Genomic DNA, 19926 nt, shown 5'->3' on the forward strand with positions numbered 1-19926 from the left:
AAACTTCAGAGGTAGAATGTATAAAGAGAACAGTAACAGCCCAAGAATAGAGATATTGCCACTTCTTAGAACGGGGCTCTAAATCTAGGCTGGAGAGTTTCGTATGAATCGATTTCATAAAAACTATATCTACCTATCTCTTTACTCTGAAATGCCACATCTCATGTAATCCTTCTCTCCCCTCTCTCTTTATCTCAGGGTTCCGAGTCTCCCATGATGCTTGGTGATTCAAAGAGTGATCTGGAGGATGTTGACCCTTAGATCCTCCTATCAGACGCAATCCCTACAATGGCAAGACCGCACGGCTCCATACAGCCAATCAAAGACTGCTTTTCACCTCTGATTGGCCAGAATATGGAGGGAGGGACCCGCTTCAGCCAATCAGAACACTTATTCTCCTGGTTGCTGGGGCAACAAAGGATGCGTGAATAATCATGTGTCTTTCTGCCAGACCAGACTAATGGAATCAGAGCTGGAGGAGAGTTTAGAGACCTGACTAATGGATTACAAAGCAGTTTGTTCTCTTCCTGGGAGTCTGAAATGTCACCTAGTGGAGACTGGTGGGAGGAGTTATAGGAGGAAGGGCTTATTGTAATTGCTGAAATGGAATGGAGTCAAACATGTGATTTCCATATGTTTGATACCGTTCCATAGATTCCTTTCCAGCCATTACAATGAGCCGGTCCTCCTATAGCTCCTCCCACCAGCCTCCACTGACGTCACCCTGTTGCTTATAGTCCACTACTTTTGACCAAAGGTTCAGTGACATATGTAGTGCACTATATATAAGCAGTAGGGTGTCTTCAGATGTAGCCAGTATTGTCTCACAAGGAAGGGATGGGGTTGTTTGTTTTTTAAGTTGTTGCTCATATTTGCCTATGTAACTAAATAGACATTCATTATTGTAAAGAGCTGTTCCATAGCTGTAATTTCAAATGTAAGATATTTTAAAGTGTCCTGTGCTCCACTCTGTAGAGGTGTGTATGTGTGAGGCTGTGGTATAAGGTATAAACTGCTCTGGAGAAACTCAGACACACACACGTTTAACCGGGGTTTTTAAGTATGCACTTTATAGTCCACCCCAGTCTATAGTGAAGTAGAGAAGCAGTGATTAGGTCTGCTAGACCAGCTTAACCACCCTCCTCACACACCTCTTTTTATCACATCAAACTGAGTTGTCAGTGCTTTACACACACAGACACAGCTGATACCTCCTCCATAGAGAACACGTGCTCCTATGGCTGGGTCTGTCACTCCGCTAACCACAGTGGTATTTATGGTAATGCAGTCTATGGAGGGTTCTAGAACACAAACGGAACCAAGCCAAGGAACCAATCTGCACTCTCCTCCCCGTCCAGCTGATGAACAGTGACTCACAGTGCTGGATTTTAGTTTTTTTTTGTTTCATTTGTTTATCAGTTGACATCACTGTACTCATGCCTTATGCCACCACAGCTGCCCTTTGACACAGACACACACAAGACAGCAGAGGGTCAATGTGCCAACCAGAGGAGAGATAAGACGCAAGTTTAATTTTGGGTGCCAATGAAATATACTCTCCCTCTTATATACACACACACACACAGCGTACCCTCTGTGCTTGATCATTACATTATCATTATTCAGGAGCTTATTTGCAAACTGGGTTTCTCTTTCTTTGCCTTTGTTTATCTTTGCCATTGGGACACACAGAGGGGGCATGACCTCTGACACCTAAACCCCTCTTATTGACACCACAAAGTTCAAGGCTGACCACGGTACTGCAGGCATTGTTTGCAGAAAACAGGATCCCCATTATAGTGAATGGGAATATGGCAATCTTCATGTAATAAAAAATGGAAGACAATCATGGTACCAATAATTGCTTCTATTACACCAGATGTATGTCCTTGAACCGATTATTTTAAAATTGTATAGTAGCCTGCAATACCCTGTTCTGCCTTCAACTTGAGAGTCGATGAGGGGGCAGCACTGAGCTAGCCTGCAACGTAACTCAAACTGCACATGTTATGTCTACATAAATCTCCCACATGAGACACCATCTTAACGACTTCCTTGGCTTCAAATGCGCTATTGAATCTTCACATAGGAATGAATAGTGTCATGTGATCGATTGCTTTGTCCATTCATATATATATATATATATATAGTCATTGCTCTGACATCAAACAAACCCACTCTGACCACTAACCTCTTGACCTAACCCAACCCCTGGGAGAATTCAAGTGCCTTCATCTCCCAACTCCCCTCACCTCTCTCATCCCTCCTCTCACCCCAATCCCATAGCTGTCCACAGATGACTTGCTATAATGAACTGTGTGTGAATGTGTGACCATGCTGCGTATTGTCCTGGTCTCAGAAGACAGTGTCAGATGTCAGAGTGGTCAGGTGTGCCAGTGACACAGCACTCCCCACTCACAGTGCAGAATGTTGTTTGACCCTCAGCAGCACCTGTAGTCCTCCTCAACAGTACCAACTAATCAATAATTTATTTTTATCTGCGTGATAAGGGAGGGGTTAGGAAGGAGGGAAGGAGTGACATGGATCCAGGATTTTATTCTGTCAGTTTGTCTGCTTTGAGCATTACTCCTGCTGAAGGCCAGTCCGCTGAGACAGAACCCTGCATGTTGAATCCCAGTTTTCATTTGTACATCAGAGTTTGATTATGGGGAAATTTGATATAAAATAAACTGGAATGCACAGCCTTTTGTACACTTTGTGTTCTTTGTGTGTGTGTGTGTGTGAAGCAGGAGTGATCACAGTCAAATATAAAATCATTGTTAATTTCAGGTCAAGCTAGTTGCAATATGGGATAGTTGTGGGAGGAGTGGAGGACCAGAGGCACAGAACCAGAGTCAGTAATCTGGTTGGTCAGGAGCTCAGAGAGGGCAGGGCCACGGATGCTGACCTTGTCGTCAGTGGAACACAGAGTGAAGGCTGAGAAAAGGGAGAAAAATCAGTCTAGAAGATTATCTCTCCCTGAAGCTCCATAGTACGATTTGTTTACCCTGTGCACTCATTTTGTTTTTGTTATGTCTCTGGGAAAGACAGTGGAGACAAAGACCATACTGCTACGCTAAACCTGACCCCTGACATCTAACCGTAACCCACTATAAGGGACAGCCTTAGGATGCAGCTTAGTTAACCCAGGGTTAATCACAGGTGCTGTATTAGCTAAGATTTGATCTATTAGAGTTAGCTAAGCTATACTAATGTATGTGTTAGTTCTAAGTTAGACTGTTGTCTCTGGGTCAAACACTGAAGGTGAGGGAGAGGAGAAAAGGAAGAGGGGGAGAGAGGGCAGACTGAGTTCCACTCTGCTGGTTCTCACAGCCTGCAGACGACTGTAGATCAGGGGTTGTGTGTGTGTGTGTGTGTGTGTGTGTGTGTGTGTGTGTGTGTGTGTGTGTGTGTGTGTGTGTGTGTGTGTGTGTGTGTGTGTGTGTGTGTGTGTGTGTGTGTGTGTGTGTGTGTGTGTGTCACCTTGCCCAAGGCCCACAGCTCAGCTCCCCAACTCTCTGTCGTATTTTCCTCTCTTCTCCTCCACATCTTCATCTCTCTCTCCTTGAGAAGGCATTTACTTCAAGTGTAGGTGAGATTAGAACAGAACAAAGAAACTGAGTAATAACACACTGTATTTAGTCCAACTGAGACAAGAACCAGTCAGAGATCTTTGGCTATTAATTTACTAAAGTTGATCATGACATCACAGTCAAACAGGAAGTGCAACAGTGGATAGAATGGAACCCTGCAGCAGTGGGGCAGAGAGAGAGAGAATAATGCTGTAGATAACCGTGTGCTGTGACAACAAGCGTCTAGTGCTGTAACAACAAGGCACTTCTGGTTGAGATCATCTGTCTATCCTGATGTCAGCTGTGTGAATAGAAAGAATCAGTGGTGCATACATGACCACAGAAACACACACCCGCACTCACACACTGGAGAATGACACAACCTCCCCGAGCAGTCACAGCACAAACAGCTAATGGAGTCCAAAGCAGCAAGAAAGTCAGACAGTGGTTTTAAAGGCTGGGTTATCCATTTGGACTGGTAATAAAGGCTGAGTGCTTCTGGATAGTGAATGCTTAGTGCTGGGTAGATGCTGGCAGCTGGCCTCGCTGCCTGGTGTAGCTCAGTGTTCCACTACAAATATATGGGCGTCGAGCGGACTTGAAAAGTGACATCAACAACTTGAGGTGGTGGAAAGTTAAAAAAAGAATAATATTTGTTATATATGTCTTTATAGGAGTGCAGTGTATCACACTGTAGTAGTCTTAATAGTAGCATTATAAACACACTCCTCATTCTTCAAACAAATATGTAAACCTGTCATGTTAACATGTAAACAACGCTGAGGCGCCCAACCCCTTACAGCCCCTCCATTCCAGAACAACGTCTCTCCCAGCACGGGGGGGGGGGGGGGGTTGATTTAGTCCACTGTAATGGCACAAAGGGAATAGTCCAAAGTTACAGAACAGTACAGTACAGTAGTCTCCTCAGCCCTCAGAGGTCAGAGGGACCCCGGCTCTTCATGACAGAGTCGTAGGAGGGGGGTGCCTCCAGGTCCCAAGGAGGAGGGGTGGGGGGCAAGGGAAGGGGTGGAGAGGGGGGCACTTGCACAGAGTCCTCAGACATCTCTCTGCGTATCCGGTCCAACCTCCTAGAGTGAGAGAGAGGGAAGGATTATTTGGACAAAGTACACTACATGACCAAAAGTATGCTCGACGAACATCTCATTCCAAAATCATGGGCATTAATATGGAGTTGGTCCCCCTTTGCTGCTATAACAGCCTCCACTCTTCTCGGAAGGCTTTCTACTAGATGTTGGAACATTGCTGCGGGGACTTGCTTGCACGAGCATTAGTGAGGTTGGACACTGATGTTGGGCGATTAGGCCTGGCTCGCATGTTGGTGTTCCAATTCATCCCAAAGGTGTTTGATGAGGTTGATGTCAGGGCTCTGTGCAGTTCTTCCACGCCGATCTCGACAAATCATTTATGTAAGGACCTCGCTTTGTGCATGGGAGCATTGTAATGCTGAAACAGGAAAGGTTCTTCCCAAAACTGTTTCCACAAAGTTGGAATCACAGAATCGTCTAGAATATCATTGTATCCTGTAGCGTTAAGGTTTCCCTTCACTGGAACTAAGGGGCCTAGCCCGAACAATGAAAAACAGCCCCAGACCGTTATTCCTCCTCCACCAAACTTTACAGTTGGCACTATGCATTCGAGCAGGTGACACTCTCCTGGCATCCGCAAAACCCAGATTCGTCCGTCGCAAGATTCATCACTCCAAAGTCCAATGGCGGCAAGCTTCACACCACTCCAGCTGACGCTTGGCATTGCGCTTGGTGATCTTCGGCTTGTGTGCAGCTGCTCGGCCATGGAAACCCATTTCATGAAGCTCCCGACAAACAGTTATTTTGCTGACGTTGCTTCCAGAGGCAGTTTGGAACTCGGTAGTGAGTATTGCAACTGATGACAGACAATTTTACGCGTTACGCGCTTCAGCACTCGCAGTCCTGTTCTGTGAGCTTGTGTGGCCTACCATTTCACGTCTGAGACGTTGTTGCTCCTAGACGTTTCCGCTTCACAATAACAGCACTTACAGTGGACCGGGGAAGCTCTAATAGGGCAGAAATTTGACGAACTGACTTGCTTGAAAGGTGCATCCTATGACGGTGCCATATCGCTCTTCAGTAATGGCATTCTATTGCCATGTTTGCCAATGGAAATTGCATGGCAGTGTACTAGATTTTATACACATGTCAGCAACGGGTGTGACTAAAGTAGCCGAATCCACTAATTGTGTCCACATACTTTTGTATATACAGTCCATTCGGAAAGTATTCAGACCCCTTGACTTTTTACACATTTTACAGGCTTATTCTAAAACTGATTAAATACTGTTTTCCCTCATCAATCTACAGGTTTTTAGATTTTTTTGCTAAAAAAATAATTAAAAAAGATGATATCACATTTACATAAGTTTTCAGACCCTTTACTCAGTACTTTGCTGAAGCACCTTTGGCAGCTATTACAGCCTCGAGTCTTTAGGTTTTCTTGGGTATGACTCCTCCAGCATCGCACACCTGTATTTGGGGAGTTTCTCCCATTCTTCTCTACAAATCCTCTCAAGTTCTGTCAGGTTGGATGGGGAGCGTCACTGCACAGCTATGTTCAGGTCTCCAGAGATGTTCAATCGGGTTCAAGTCCAGGCTCTGTTTGTGCCACTCAAGGACATTCAGAGACTTGTCCCGAAGCCACTCCTGCGTTGTCTTGGGTCGTTGTCCTGTTGGAAGGTGAACATTCGCCCCCAGTCTGAGGTCCTTAGCACTCTGGAGCAGGTTTTCATCAAGGATCTCTCTGTTTTTGCTCCGTTCATCTTTTCCTCGATCCTGACTAGTCTCCCAGTCCCTACCACTGAGAAACATCCCCACAGCATGATGTTGCCACCACCACTCTTCTCCGTAGGGATGGTGCCAGGTTTCCTCCAGATCTGACACTTAGCATTCAGGCCAAAGAGTTCAATCTTGGTTTCATCAGACCAGAGTATATTGTTTCTCATGATCTGAGAGTCCTTTAGGTGCCTTTTGATAAACTCCAAGCAGGCTGTCATGTCCCTTTTACTGAGGAGTGGCTTCCGTCTGGGCACTCTACCATAAAGGCCTGATTGGTGGAGTGCTGCAGAGATGGCTGTCCTTCTGGAAGGTTATCCCATCTCCATAGAGGAACTCTGGAGCTCTGTCAGAGTGACCATCGGGTTCTTGGTGCCCTCCCTGACCAAGGCACTTCTCCCGATTGCTCAGTTTGGCCGGGCGGCCAGCTTTAGGAAGAGTCTGGGTGGTTTCAAACTTCTTCCATTTAGGAATTATGGAGGCCACTGTGTTCTTGGGGACCTTCAATGCTGCAGAAATGTTTTGGTACCCTTCCCCAGACCTGTGCCTCGACACAATCCTGTCTCGGAGCTCTACGGACAATTCCTTCGACCTCATGGCTTGGTTTTTGCTCTGACATGCACTGCCAACTATGGGACCTTATTTAGACAGGTGTGTGCCTTTCCAAATCATGTCCAATCAATTGAATTTACCACAGGTGGACTCCAATCAAGTTGTAGAAACATGTCAAGGTTGATCAGTGGAAACAGGATGCACCTGAGCTCAATTTCGAGTCTCATAGCAAAAGTTCTGAATACTTATGTAAATAAGGTATTTATGTTTTTGATTTTTAATTCATTTGCAAAAATGTCTAAAATCCTGTTTTCACTTTGTCATTATGGGGTATTGTGTGTAGATTGATGAGGAAAAAACACATTTAATCCATTTTAGAATAAGGCTGTAACAACAAAATGTGGAAAAAGTCAAGGGGTCTGAATACTTCACGAATGCACTGTATAGTGTATCTCCATTTACTGTACAGGGAGTCAACCAAATCCATCTTGTGCTTTAATAGCAACCATTCCTTGTCTCCCAGAATACATTTATTGTCTCCTGTCCATCCTGCTCAGTGACATAATAAGGCTTGAGGCTGAAGCCAAACGGTGGATTATCTAGTTAGCTTTTATGTTATCTCCGAACTAACCAAGCTGAAAAAAGCAATGTGAGGTGACTGATGGCTGTTCTATACTGAGCCATAGTATAGACAGGTTGGTTGTTTAGCAAAAAGAACGACGCATGCAAAACTATGGGGCAAAACAGAAGGGGTTAGCTTAGAATGTTGACAACATGTAAACGATATTTTGCAATAAATGTGTACAATGACCACTTGTTGTCTCTCAAATACATCGTTACAGTTGTTGGCTAGCTAGATAGCGAATTTTAGCCATATTAGTATTGACATGAAATCAATCAAAACATCTCAAAACAAGACATGGTATCAAGAACAAGATGAAACACGCCACGATTCCCCACATGATAGTTTCTTGTCATTGTTGCTAGCCATCTGGCCATCCAGAATCACGACACCTCACGGACTTCTGCCCCTTTAAGGCATGCGCATTGTTTTCGTGAAGTTGTCAGCTAACCCATCTATGTACCCACTGAAGAATAGCTTGAAAGATACAGTTTATTAGTGTTGAGCTCCTCTGGTCAACATCTGCTTCAATAATAATAACCTGATGGCTCACTGTTCCTGGCTGCTACTCTGCTCTCTTTATCTCTCTCTGTGTGTATGTGTGTGTGAGCGCTCATGCATGTATGTGTTCGTGCATGAGTCGGTTGGACACTGAGCAGAACTAACCTTGTTTAAACTTACTGACAGTTACAACAGAGCAGAGCAGGCGAGGCTAGGGGAGTGTGTGTGTGTGTGTGTGTCAGGATTTCCGCAAGGAAAATGTGGCGCCTGACATTTGACGGGCAGCATTTTACTTTACCGGACATTTGAGACATTTACCAGACCTATATGCATTGGGTACGTAACCTGATTAGGGTGTCCACCCACGGTGCTCAGAATGACAAAAATAACATCTATATTATGCTAATTCATAATTCCAGGATGCAATTGTGTGTGGTCCTTCTTACCGAATACTGATGCGCACTTTGAAGATATTAGATTAAGTGACCAATGAGTCTGATGCAACATATTAGAACATTTAGCTTAAAACGTTGATAAACAATTATTTCTTCACATTAAAACGGCAGGAGTGCGCACAAGGCAGTAGGCTACGTGCGAATGTTTGTTCCATAATTCAAATAGCGGAAAAACACCATTGTCAAAAGCGCACCGCACATGCGAGCGGTTTAATGTGACAGATTAAAATATCCGTTTCAAATTTTTTAATTGGGGAGATCTAATATGCAACAACTAGCATGGGTGGCTGTATGACTAGGATTGTGCCTTTGGCTACTGGACAATGAAAGAATGTTTAAATAATTGCCTCCACGGATATGGTCTGCTTTTGGCTAGGCTACTTTGAAGCAACGTAAAGACATACCTCATAATATTTAGTAAAACGTTCAGGTTTCAAACAATTAAGTATATGTTTCCAAAATGCATACGGCCTCTAGCTTATTTGCAAAGTGGTGTGCGACGCACTTATAAGGCCTGCCTTCCGGTGCCTATGCATTTGCTGTTTGAGATGTTGTAGCAGCTCCTCTCACGCTGTCTGAAAGATTTTCCGGTCAAAGACTCTCTATCTGTATGTTGTAAGCGTGTGATACATAAAATACATAACGAATATACTGTACAGACGCGCTAATTTAATTCCACTAAATTAGTACGGGATAATCAACAAGTGGCTATGCGTTCTATAGAAACGAACCTTTCACGGAGTTGCATTATTTTCCAGAGAACGCATAAAGCCCCGAGTTGATTATCCCTTTTATACCATGGCTATAGTTTAACACATTTGCCGCTAAAAACGTGTTCATTTGCTGGTAGAAATGTGTTCATCATCCACTGAAGTAGCTAGCAAGTTTACTAGATAGCTACAGTAGTTGCTGTGGTAACTAAACAAACAGACTTGTTAGTTTAGCTAACAAACCATCAGTCCTAGCGTGCCATTATGAAAATTGAATTCAATAATGACAATGTTTTCAATTCGACTTTTGCTTTCAAAAGCAGCTCAAACATAGAACATGTAAAAATTAACTATAGCCTTTGAACTGTAAGGTGCAATTATATTGTGCCTTATAGGGAAATAATGCATGCTCTAGAATGCCCTTCAAGCCAATCAGAAACAAGTATTCAACAATGCCATGGTATAATTAAGCAATAAGGCCAGAGGGGTGTGGTATATGGCCAATATACCATGGCTAAGGGCTGTTCTTATGCAGGACACAACACAGAGTGCCTGGATACAGCCCTTAGCCGTGGTATATTGGCCATATACCACACTCTGAGGTGCCTTATTGCTATTATAAACTGGTTACCAACTTAATTAGAACAGTAAAAAGTAATTTTTTGTCATACCCATGGTATCAGCCAATCAGCATTCAGGGCTCAAACCACCCAATTTATAATGCAAATTAACCTATAGACCGATAAGCTTGATAAGTCAAATGTATTTACATCGACTGGTATTTACATCAATGAATAGGCTAAAAGGCATTATTCCGCAATGGGATTTTTTTCTTCTTCTCCCGGACAAATGGCTGGTGCGAATTTTATTAATCGGCTTTTCTATTTTTCGATCGGCCAAAAGCCGGCTATTACCGGCTAACAGAAACCCTGGTGTGTTTGTACCTCTGGATGGCTAGGGCCTGGTGTGGGCTATAGCGCGTTCCTGTGCGGGGGTGTAACAGGAAGTGTCCAGGTACATCCGACACCTGTAGCGTTGTCATTAAAATACAGAGCCCAGCGATGGTCAGTGTTGCCCCGGTAACAGCCATCAGCACCCCCATCCACAGCCCTGGACCTTGCAGAGTCAGGAAAGTCAGGAAACCCCCTACTACCTACACACACACACACACACACACACACACACACACACACACACACACACACACACACACACACACACACACACACACACAGTAAGCCAGGACACCATCTGCAATTTAGTTAACATATTATTTTAGTAGGTAACACACACACACATCTAGAATGCGGCCCCCTCCTACCATCATCACCGGGCCTAGAGATAGCAGCACACCCTGGGGAGATGGCCGCTTTCTCTCCTCCTGTCTGCATGGTGCTACCCCCTGGCTTGGCTCACACACACCTCCACACTCCTCCTCCAACACCATCACACCCTCATTCACAATCTGCAGGAAAGAGAGAGAGAGATCAAAGACAAAGGGTTGAGAGTTATCAGATGATCACGTGTTGATTGAACTGTCAGAGGGCACATACAGTGGGGCAAAAAAGTATTTAGTCAGCCACCAATTGTGCAAGTTCTCCCACTTAAAAAGATGAGAGAGGCCTGTAATTTTCATCATAGGTACACTTCAACTATGACAGACAAAATGAGAAAAAAAAATCCAGAAAATCACATTGTAGGATTTTTAATGAATTTATTTGCAAATTATGGTGGAAAATAAGTATTTGGTCAATAACAAAAGTTTATCTCAATACTTTGTTATATACCCTTTGTTGGCAATGACAGAGGTCAAACATTTTCTGTAAGTCTTCGCAAGGTTTTCACACACTGTTGCCCATTCCTCCATGCAGATCTCCTCTAGAGCAGTGATGTTTTGGGGCTATTTCTGGGCAACACGGACTTTCAACTCCCTCCAAAGATTTTCTATGGGGTTGAGATCTGGAGACTGGCTAGGCCACTCCAGGACCTTGAAATGCTTCTTACGAAGCCACTCCTTCGTTGCCCGGGCGGTGTGTTTGGGATCATTGTCATGCTGAAAGACCCAGCCACGTTTCATCTTCAATGCCCTTGCTGATGGAAGGAGGTTTTCACTCAAAATCTCACGATACATGGCCCCATTCATTCTTTCCTTTACACGGATCAGTCGTCCTGGTCCCTTTGCAGAAAAACAGCCCCAAAGCATGATGTTTCCACCCCCATGCTTCACAGTAGGTATGGTGTTCTTTGGATGCAACTCAGCATTCTTTGTCCTCCAAACACGACGAGTTGAGTTTTTACCAAAAAGTTATATTTTGGATTCATCTGACCATATGACATTCTCCCAATCTTCTTCTGGATCATCCAAATGCTCTCTAGCAAACTTCAGACAGGCCTGGACATGTACTGGCTTAAGCAGGGGGACACGTCTGGCACTGCAGGATTTGAGTCCCTGGCGGCGTAGTGTGTTACTGATGGTAGGCTTTGTTACTTTGGTCCCAACTCTCTGCAGGTCATTCACTAGGTCCCCCCGTGTGGTTCTGGGATTTTTGCTCACCGTTCTTGTGATCATTTTGACCCCACGGGGTGAGATCTTGCGTGGAGCCCCAGATCGAGGGAGATTATCAGTGGTCTTGTATGTCTTCCATTTCCTAATAATTGCTCCCACAGTTGATTTCTTCAAACCAAGCTGCTTACCTATTGCAGATTCAGTCTTCCCAGCCTGGTGCAGGTCTACAATTTTGTTTCTGGTGTCCTTTGACAGCTCTTTGGTCTTGGCCATAGTGGAGTTTGGAGTGTGACTGTTTGAGGTTGTGGACAGGTGTCTTTTATACTGATAACAAGTTCAAACAGGTGCCATTAATACAGGTAACGAGTGGAGGACAGAGGAGCCTCTTAAAGAAGAAGTTACAGGTCTGTGAGAGCCAGAAATCTTGCTTGTTTGTAGGTGACCAAATACTTATTTTCCATCATAATTTGCAAATAAATTCATAAAAAATCCTACAATGTGATTTTCTGGATTTTTTTTCTCATTTTGTCTGTCATAGTTGAAGTGTACCTATGATGAAAATTACAGGCCTCTCTCATCTTTTTAAGTGGGAGAACTTGCACAATTGGTGGCTGACTAAATACTTTTTTGCCCCACTGTACAATCTCACTACTTTACCTTCTGAAGAGGCTTCTCCAGTGCCGAGCCAGGGATAAATGACAAGGAGATGATTATTTCGTTTCTAAACCTCTGCGTGTTCTTTTTACTCCATTTTTCCTCAGCTAGTTTCACTTCCTTTTTGCTTTCCATGTGGCGTAGGGAGATCTGATTATCTAAACAAAAATGAAGAATCTCAAAAATCTAAATGTTCCGAACAACCGAGCGAGCTATAACTTAAAACTCATCCCGCTTGCTTTGCCAGAGAGCCGTTAAATCCTTTATAACGGGACATCGCGGTCGACATATTAAATTTGTTTTGCTGTGTGGGCATGGCAGGACACTTGCCCCGGGTAGTCACACAGCCCCGTTCTGCGCGTGGTCAGAGGAAGTCGGTTTCTGACCGTTATTCAGGAGGAGGAAAGGAGAGAACAGAGAGAGGAAGGGGAGGGAGGTGGGCAGGGCAGGGCAGTGGCGGAGAAGAGAAGGATCTGAATGTCGTCAGTGTTTGTCAGAAATATGTTTGGATGTTGTCTGAACGCTGCAAAGAACCCAGATGACGCTGGCTGTGTCATCCCACAGGCACAAACGGATTAAAGCAATGTTGTTTCAACATAATTTTACAATTTATTGTGTAGTGGAATATACGTGGAAAATACATTGGATTTGAAAATGTTTTTACAATTTATTGTGTAGTGGAATATACGTGGGAAATACATTGGATTTGAAATAAGTAATCAACATAAACTACTGTTTTTGGGACACTTTCACCCCACTTCGATGCAAAGTGGTCGTAGCATGTTAGGAGAGCATTTTTGATAACCCTAACCCGAACCCTTTTCCTGACCTCAGTCTCCTAACCTGCTATGTTAATTATCCTAACCTTACTAAAGTGTCGTGAAAAGAGTGTTTGCTTTTTACATTTTTGACATTTAGCAGATGCTCTTAGCCTCTTATCCAGAGCGACTTACAATTAGTGCATTAATTTTAAAATATGTGGGACGACCGCATATCACAGTCATAGTAAATACATGTTCCCTCAATGAAATACCTATCAGCAAAGTCAGAGCTAGTAAGGAAGAAAAATGGTAGTTCACGAAAGGCATTTTTTGAGGGTGCTGTGGGATTATTTAAAATACTCTTTGAAGAGGTAGGGTTGTGTTTTCGGAAGATGGGCAGGGACTCTGTGTATTGTGTGTAGGCCAATCTTGTGTGTAGGCCAATCTCAATTTAATCAATTTTAAATTCAGGCTATATAGCATAACAAAATGTGGAAAAAGTCAAGGGATGTGAATACTTCTTATGACTATTGTTTCAATTCAACCCAGAATTCAACAAAACATTGAAAATACAATAGGCCTATAGTTTCAAGCTCTGGTTGATTTCAAATGTATGATCTTTAGTGATATTGAATTGTGTTTGTTTGTCAACAGAACCAAATATCAACATTTGAAGGACATGTGTCTTCTGCTTGGATAGTTATATCTGTGCCACTGACTTAATAGGCTTTAATTCCAGTTTGTCTACAAATTAATATTGATATATTAGATTCACGTCTCCATCTCAACCAAAAATCTAAGTTAAAGAATAGGCATTTCAGTGCATTTAAAGATTGATTTGATTTAGTCTTATTCTTTAACTTAGATTTTTGGTTGAGATGGAGTAATGAATCCAACACATCCAATACATTTTTAATTTGTAGAGAAACTAGAATTAAAGCCAGACTAAGTCGGTGGCACAACTATCCAAGCAGAAGATACATCTCCTTCAAATGTAGATTTTTGGTTGCGTTGATAACCAAACACAATTCAATATCACTTTTGAAATACAATAAATAGCCTATTAAATTGGAAATTCAACTAAGTTTTGTCTGTCTTTTTGATTGGTTGAATATAGGTTGTAATCTCATTGATCAATGTCTCAACTATTCACGTTGAAATTATATGGTGTGCCCAGTAGGATGTGTGTGTTTGTGTGTGTGTGTGTGTGAAAGAGAGAGCGAGAGACACTTTTGTTTATATTCTATTTCACTTGCTTTGGCGATGTAACATGTTTCCCATACCAATAAAGCCCTTTGGATTGAATTAAGAGTCAGTCAGACAGACAGACAGACAGACAGACAGACAGACAGACAGACAGACAGACAGACAGACAGACAGACAGACAGACAGACAGACAGACAGACAGACAGACAGACAGACAGACAGACAGGGAGAGAGGGAGACAGACAGGGAGAGAGGGAGACAGACAGGGAGAGAGGGAGAGAGGGAGAGAGGGAGAAAGGGAGACAGACAGGAAGAGAGAGAGAGAGAGAGAGAGAGAGAGAGAGAGAGAGAGAGAGAGAGAGAGAGATATGCCATTCCCATTGTGTGGTGTAATTAATGATCAATAGACTAGTTAAAATGTGTTGGCCTATGTAGGATATTATCTCTGAAGCCGAACATACAAACAGTCAACATACAAACCTCTGTTCATCTGGGTATTATAATCTTCAGTGATTATACTGTAATGATTAACTGGCCAGTCGGGTTTCTCTACTACTAGCATATGGTGATTGAAATATAACCTAACCTGGAATCTAATTCCCAAACTTATACAACCAAATTGCACCGAATAACAATATGTGTATTTATAAAGTACCATCATGTAATCATTAAAACGTGATGAAGTACTTGCCAGCCAAGGAGATACATCTGGGCTGTTTGTGTATGTGAAGCCTGTTTCTTTCTTTCTTTAGCTATCCATTGATGTTGATGATGATGCTGTTCCCTATTGTTGATTAGTGACGTTATTGTGGGGGTAATCAGCACCAGGGATGGGGCCCGAGCTGTACACTCTTATTAAAAAAAAAGTGCTATCTAGATCCTTAAGGGGTTCTTCGACTGTCCCCTTAGGAAAACCCTTTGAAGAACCCCTCAGGGTTCTACATGGAATCCAAAAAGGGTTCAACCTGGAACAAATAAGGGTTATGCTATGGGGTAGCCAAATAACCCTTTTGGAAAAAAATTCTAAGAGTGTAGGAAGTTGGTGTCTCTGAGCACCATTCTATTATCCTCCTGGTGAATCTCTTCTGGAGGTGTCTTGGGACGGACATCCTGGTGGCAGGACAGGGAGATCATCAGGTGACTGACCACTAGAGGTCCTCATACACACATGTATGTATCACATCTGGATTTTTCGTGTGGATTTCAATAGGATTAGATTGCATGAATTCAATCCAAGTACTCAAACTATTTTGTTGAACTTCACATAATTTAACAGTATTTCAGTTTTATATTCTGTTACACATGCATATACTGTTCCCGAGTTAGCGGAGGCAGGGAGAGGCCCTGAGTGTGGTAAAGTATATGAACAATTTGAAAATGTGTGAATGTCATTTGAAAGGCATTTTGTGAAAACATGCTAAACTACAGGTTGTTGAAGACAGACAGACAGAGACATGTTGCTATACGTGTTGATTCAGGTCCATCTCCTATTCCTGTCACTAACTCTTGGTTGACAACTGATTAGAGGAGCCTAAGTGAAGGGTGTGGCCACAGTGTTCCTCTTGCGGTGTGGTTGGTGAAGGCAGTGTGTGGGCCTGTCTGAAGTGATGTCACACTTCGAAGCTGATCTCCCGTGATTGGCCAAACAGGGGTTCCGAGGCCAGGTGTCCGTCTGAGTAGGCACGGCGCAAGTGGGTGGAGCTACAGGTGTTCTTGATGGCGACCTCGTAGGGAGGTGGGGGGCCCAGCCAGGGGGGATAGTGGGAGGGGGGGCTGAGCGGGGGGTAGTCCACATCATCACCCCCATTCACACCTCGCTGCTGGTGCTCGGAACTAGACACACAAACACACACCCACATAAGGAACAGTTACAGTACATGCACAGTGCGTTGTGAACTTGAATTGACCTTTTATGCACTTTAAAGGCCCAGTGCAGCCAAAAATGTGATATTCCTGTTTTATACAGTGCCTTCGGAAAGTATTCAGACCCCTTGACTTTTTCCACATTTTGTTACGTTACAGCCTTATTCTAAAATGGATTAATTAAATAAAAATCCTAAGCAATCTACACACAATACCCCATAATGACAAAGCGAAAACAGGATTTTAGAAATACCTTATTTACATAAGTATTCAGACTCTGCTATGAGACTCGAAATTTAGCTTTCCATTGATCATCCTTGAGATGAGCACTCCAATCAAGTTGTAGAGACCTTTGGTAAATTCAATTGATTGGACATGATTTGGAAAGGCACACACCTGTCTATATAAGGTCCCACAGTTGACAGTGCATGTCAGAGCAAAAACCAAGCCATGAGGTCGAAGGAATTGTCCGTAGAGCTCCGAGACAGGATTGTGTCGAAGCACAGATCTGGGTAAGGGTACCATAAAATGTCTGCAGCATTGAAGGTCCCGAAGAACACAGTGGCCTCCATCATTCTTAAATGGAAGAACTTTGAAACCACCAAGACTCTTCCTAGAGCTGGCCGCTTGGCCAAACTATGCAATCGTGGGAGAAGGGCCTTAGTCATGAAGGTGACCAAGAACCCAATGTCACTCTGACAGAGCTCTAGAGTTCCTCTATGGAGATGGGATAACCTTCCAGAAGGACAACCATCTCTGCAGCACTCCACCAATCAGGCCCTTATGGTAGAGTGGCCAGATGGAAGCCACTCCTCAGTAAAAAAAATATATATATGTTTAACCTTTATTTAACCAGGTTAGCTAGTTGAGAACAAGTTCTCATCTACAACTGCGACCTGGCCAAGATAAAGCATAGCAGTGTGACACAGACAACAACACAGAGTTACACATGGAATAAACAATAAACAAGCCAAAAACACAATAAACAAGTCAGTGACACAGTAGAAAAAAAAGAAAGTCTATATACAGTGTGTGCAAAAGGCATGAGGAGGTAGGCAATAAATAGGCCATAGGAGCGAATAATTACAATTTAGCAGATTAACACTGGAGTGGTAAATGAGCAGAAATCCGAGCACGGGTAACATTCCAGAGAGACATCAGGGATTGTAACGTCCTCTGCTTCACGGAAACATGGCTAACTCAAGAGACGCTAACGGAGTCGGTGCAGCCAGCTGGTTTCTTCACGCATCGCGCCGACAGAAACATACATCTTTCTGGTAAGAAGAGGGGCGGGGGTGTATGCCTTATGATTAACGAGACGTGGTGTGATCATAACAACATACAGGAACTCAAGTCATTCTGTTCACCTGATCTAGAACTCCTCACAATCAAATGTCGACCGCATTATCTACCAAGGGAATTCTCTTCGATTATAATCACAGCCGTATATATTCCCCCCCAAGCAGACACATCGATGGCCCTGAACGAACTTTATCTGACTCTTTGTAAACTGGAAACCACACACCCTGAGGCTGCATTCATCGTAGCTGGGGATTTTAACAAGGCTAATCTAAAAACAAAACTCCCTAAATTCTATCAGCATATCGATTGTGCTACCAGGGCTGGTAAAACCTTGGATCATTGTTATACTAACTTCCGCGACGCATATAAGGCCCTCCCCCGCCCTCCTTTCGGAAAAGCTGACCACGACTCCATTTTGTTGCTTCCAGCCTACAAACAGAAACTAAAACAACAAGCTCCCGCGCTCAGGTCTGTTCAACGCTGGTCCGACCAATCTGATTCCACGCTTCAAGACTGCTTCGATTACGCGGATTGGAATATGTTCCGCATTGCGTCCAACAACAACATTGACGAATATGCTGATTCGGTGAGCGAGTTCATTAGAAAGTGCATTGACAATGTCGTACCCACAGCAACGATTAAAACATTCCCAAACCAGAAACCGTGGATTGACGGCAGCATTCGCGTGAAACTGAAAGCGCGAACCACTGCTTTTAACCAGGGCAAGGTGACCTGAAACATGACCGAATACAAACAGTGTAGCTATTCTCTCCGCAAGGCAATCAAACAAGCTAAGTCCCAGTACAGAGACAAAATAGAGTCACAATTCAACAGCTCAGACACAAGAGGTATGTGGCAGGGTCTACAGTCAATCACGGATTACAAAAAGAAAACCAGCCCTGTCGCGGACCAGGATGTCTTGCTCCCAGACAGGCTAAATAACTTTTTTGCTCGCTTTGAGGACAATACAGTGCCACTGACACGGCCCGCTACCAAAACCTGCGGGCTCTCCTTCACTGCAGCCGAGGTGAGTAAAACATTTAAACGTGTTAACCCTCGCAAGGCTGCAGGCCCAGACGGCATTCCCAGCCGCGTCCTCAGAGCATGCGCAGACCAGCTGGCTGGTGTGTTTACGGACATATTCAATCAATCCTTATCCCAGTCTGCTGTTCCCACATGCTTCAAGAGGGTCACCATTGTTCCTGTTCCCAAGAAAGCTAAGGTAACTGAGCTAAACGACTACCGCCCCGTAGCACTCACCTCCGTCATCATGAAGTGCTTTGAGAGACTAGTCAAGGACCATATCACCTCCACCCTACCGGACACCCTAGACCCACTCCAATTTGCTTACCGACCCAATAGGTCCACAGACGACGCAATCGCAACCACACTGCACACTGCCCTAACCCATCTGGACAAGAGGAATACCTATGTGAGAATGCTGTTCATCGACTACAGCTCAGCATTTAACACCATAGTACCCTCCAATCTCGTCATCAAGCTCGAGACCCTGGGTCTCGACCCCGCCCTGTGCAACTGGGTCCTGGACTTCCTGACGGGCCACCCCCAGGTGGTGAGGGTAGGTAACAACATCTCCACCCCGCTGATCCTCAACACTGGGGCCCCACAAGGGTGCGTTCTGAGCCCTCTCCTGTACTCCCTGTTCACCCACGACTGCGTGGCCATGCACGCCTCCAACTCAATCATCAAGTTTGCGGATCACACTACAGTGGTAGACTTGATTACCAACAACGACGAGACGGCCTACAGGGAGGAGGTGAGGGCCCTCGGAGTGTGGTGTCAGGAAAATAACCTCACACTCAACGTCAACAAAACAAAGGAGATGATTGTGGACTTCAGGAAACAGCAGAGGGAGCACCCCCCTATCCACATCGACGGGTCAATAGTGGAGAAGGTGGAAAGTTTTAAGTTCCTCGGTGTACACATCACGGACAAACTGAATTGGTCCATCCACACAGACAGCGTTGTGAAGAAGGCGCAGCAGCGCCTCTTCAACCTCAGGAGGCTGAAGAAATTCGGCTTGTCACCAAAAGCACTCACAAACTTCTACAGATGCACAATCGAGAGCATCCTGTCGGGCTGTATCACCGCCTGGTACGGCAACTGCTCCGCCCACAACCGTAAGGCTCTCCAGAGGGTAGTGAGGTCTGCAGAACGCATCACCGGGGGCAAACTACCTGCCCTCCAGGACACCTACACCACCCGATGTCACAGGAAGGCCATATAGATCATCAAGGACAACAACCACCCAAGCCACTGCCTGTTCACCCCGCTATCATCCAGAAGGCGAGGTCAGTACAGGTGCATCAAAGCAGGGACCGAGAGACTGAAAAACAGCTTCTATCTCAAGGCCATCAGACTGTTAAACAGCCACCA

General features: G+C 44.2%; 2 protein-coding genes across 6 annotated transcripts in view; one reads left to right on the forward strand and one right to left on the reverse strand.

Moving 5' to 3' along the window:
- The window catches only part of LOC139541267 (ubiquitin carboxyl-terminal hydrolase 24-like), a 90711-nt gene extending 88006 nt beyond the window's left edge, over positions 1-2705 (forward strand). For all 4 annotated transcript variants that reach the window (XM_071345722.1, XM_071345723.1, XM_071345724.1 and 1 more), the window contains one exon: positions 199-2705. In XM_071345722.1, coding sequence (XP_071201823.1) covers positions 199-261 — 63 coding nt within the window. In that variant the 3' untranslated portion in view covers positions 262-2705. The remainder of the gene's footprint in view (positions 1-198) is intronic.
- Positions 2706-3670: 965 nt separating this feature from the next.
- On the reverse strand, positions 3671-12807 carry LOC139541268 (uncharacterized). 2 transcript variants are annotated; one of them, XM_071345728.1, is made up of 4 exons: positions 12401-12807; positions 10559-10702; positions 10182-10390; positions 3671-4660 (listed from the first exon to the last, which is right to left on the reverse strand). In XM_071345728.1, exons 1-4 carry the CDS (start codon positions 12530-12532, stop codon positions 4504-4506), a joined length of 642 nt encoding a protein of 213 aa, XP_071201829.1. In that variant the 5' UTR covers positions 12533-12807; the 3' UTR covers positions 3671-4503. The 2 variants fall into 2 exon arrangements, with proteins under 2 accessions (XP_071201829.1, XP_071201828.1); XM_071345727.1 differs by having other exon boundaries at positions 10535-10702.
- Between the last annotated feature and the right edge of the window lie 7119 nt (positions 12808-19926).

Source organism: Salvelinus alpinus, chromosome 16, assembly GCF_045679555.1.
Source record: "Salvelinus alpinus chromosome 16, SLU_Salpinus.1, whole genome shotgun sequence".
NCBI lineage: Eukaryota > Metazoa > Chordata > Actinopteri > Salmoniformes > Salmonidae > Salvelinus > Salvelinus alpinus.

Coding starts and splice junctions, on each gene's coding strand:
- LOC139541268 (XM_071345727.1), bottom strand. CDS start 12,532: ATGGAAAGCAAAAAGGAAGTGAAACTAGCTGAGGAAAAATGGAGTAAA. Junction 10,703..12,400: donor TGGAGAAGCCTCTTCAGAAG/GTAAAGTAGTGA, acceptor TCTTTCCTGCAG/ATTGTGAATGAGGGTGTGAT. Junction 4,661..10,181: donor CAGGCCCTAGCCATCCAGAG/GTACAAACACAC, acceptor CTCTCACTCTAG/GAGGTTGGACCGGATACGCA.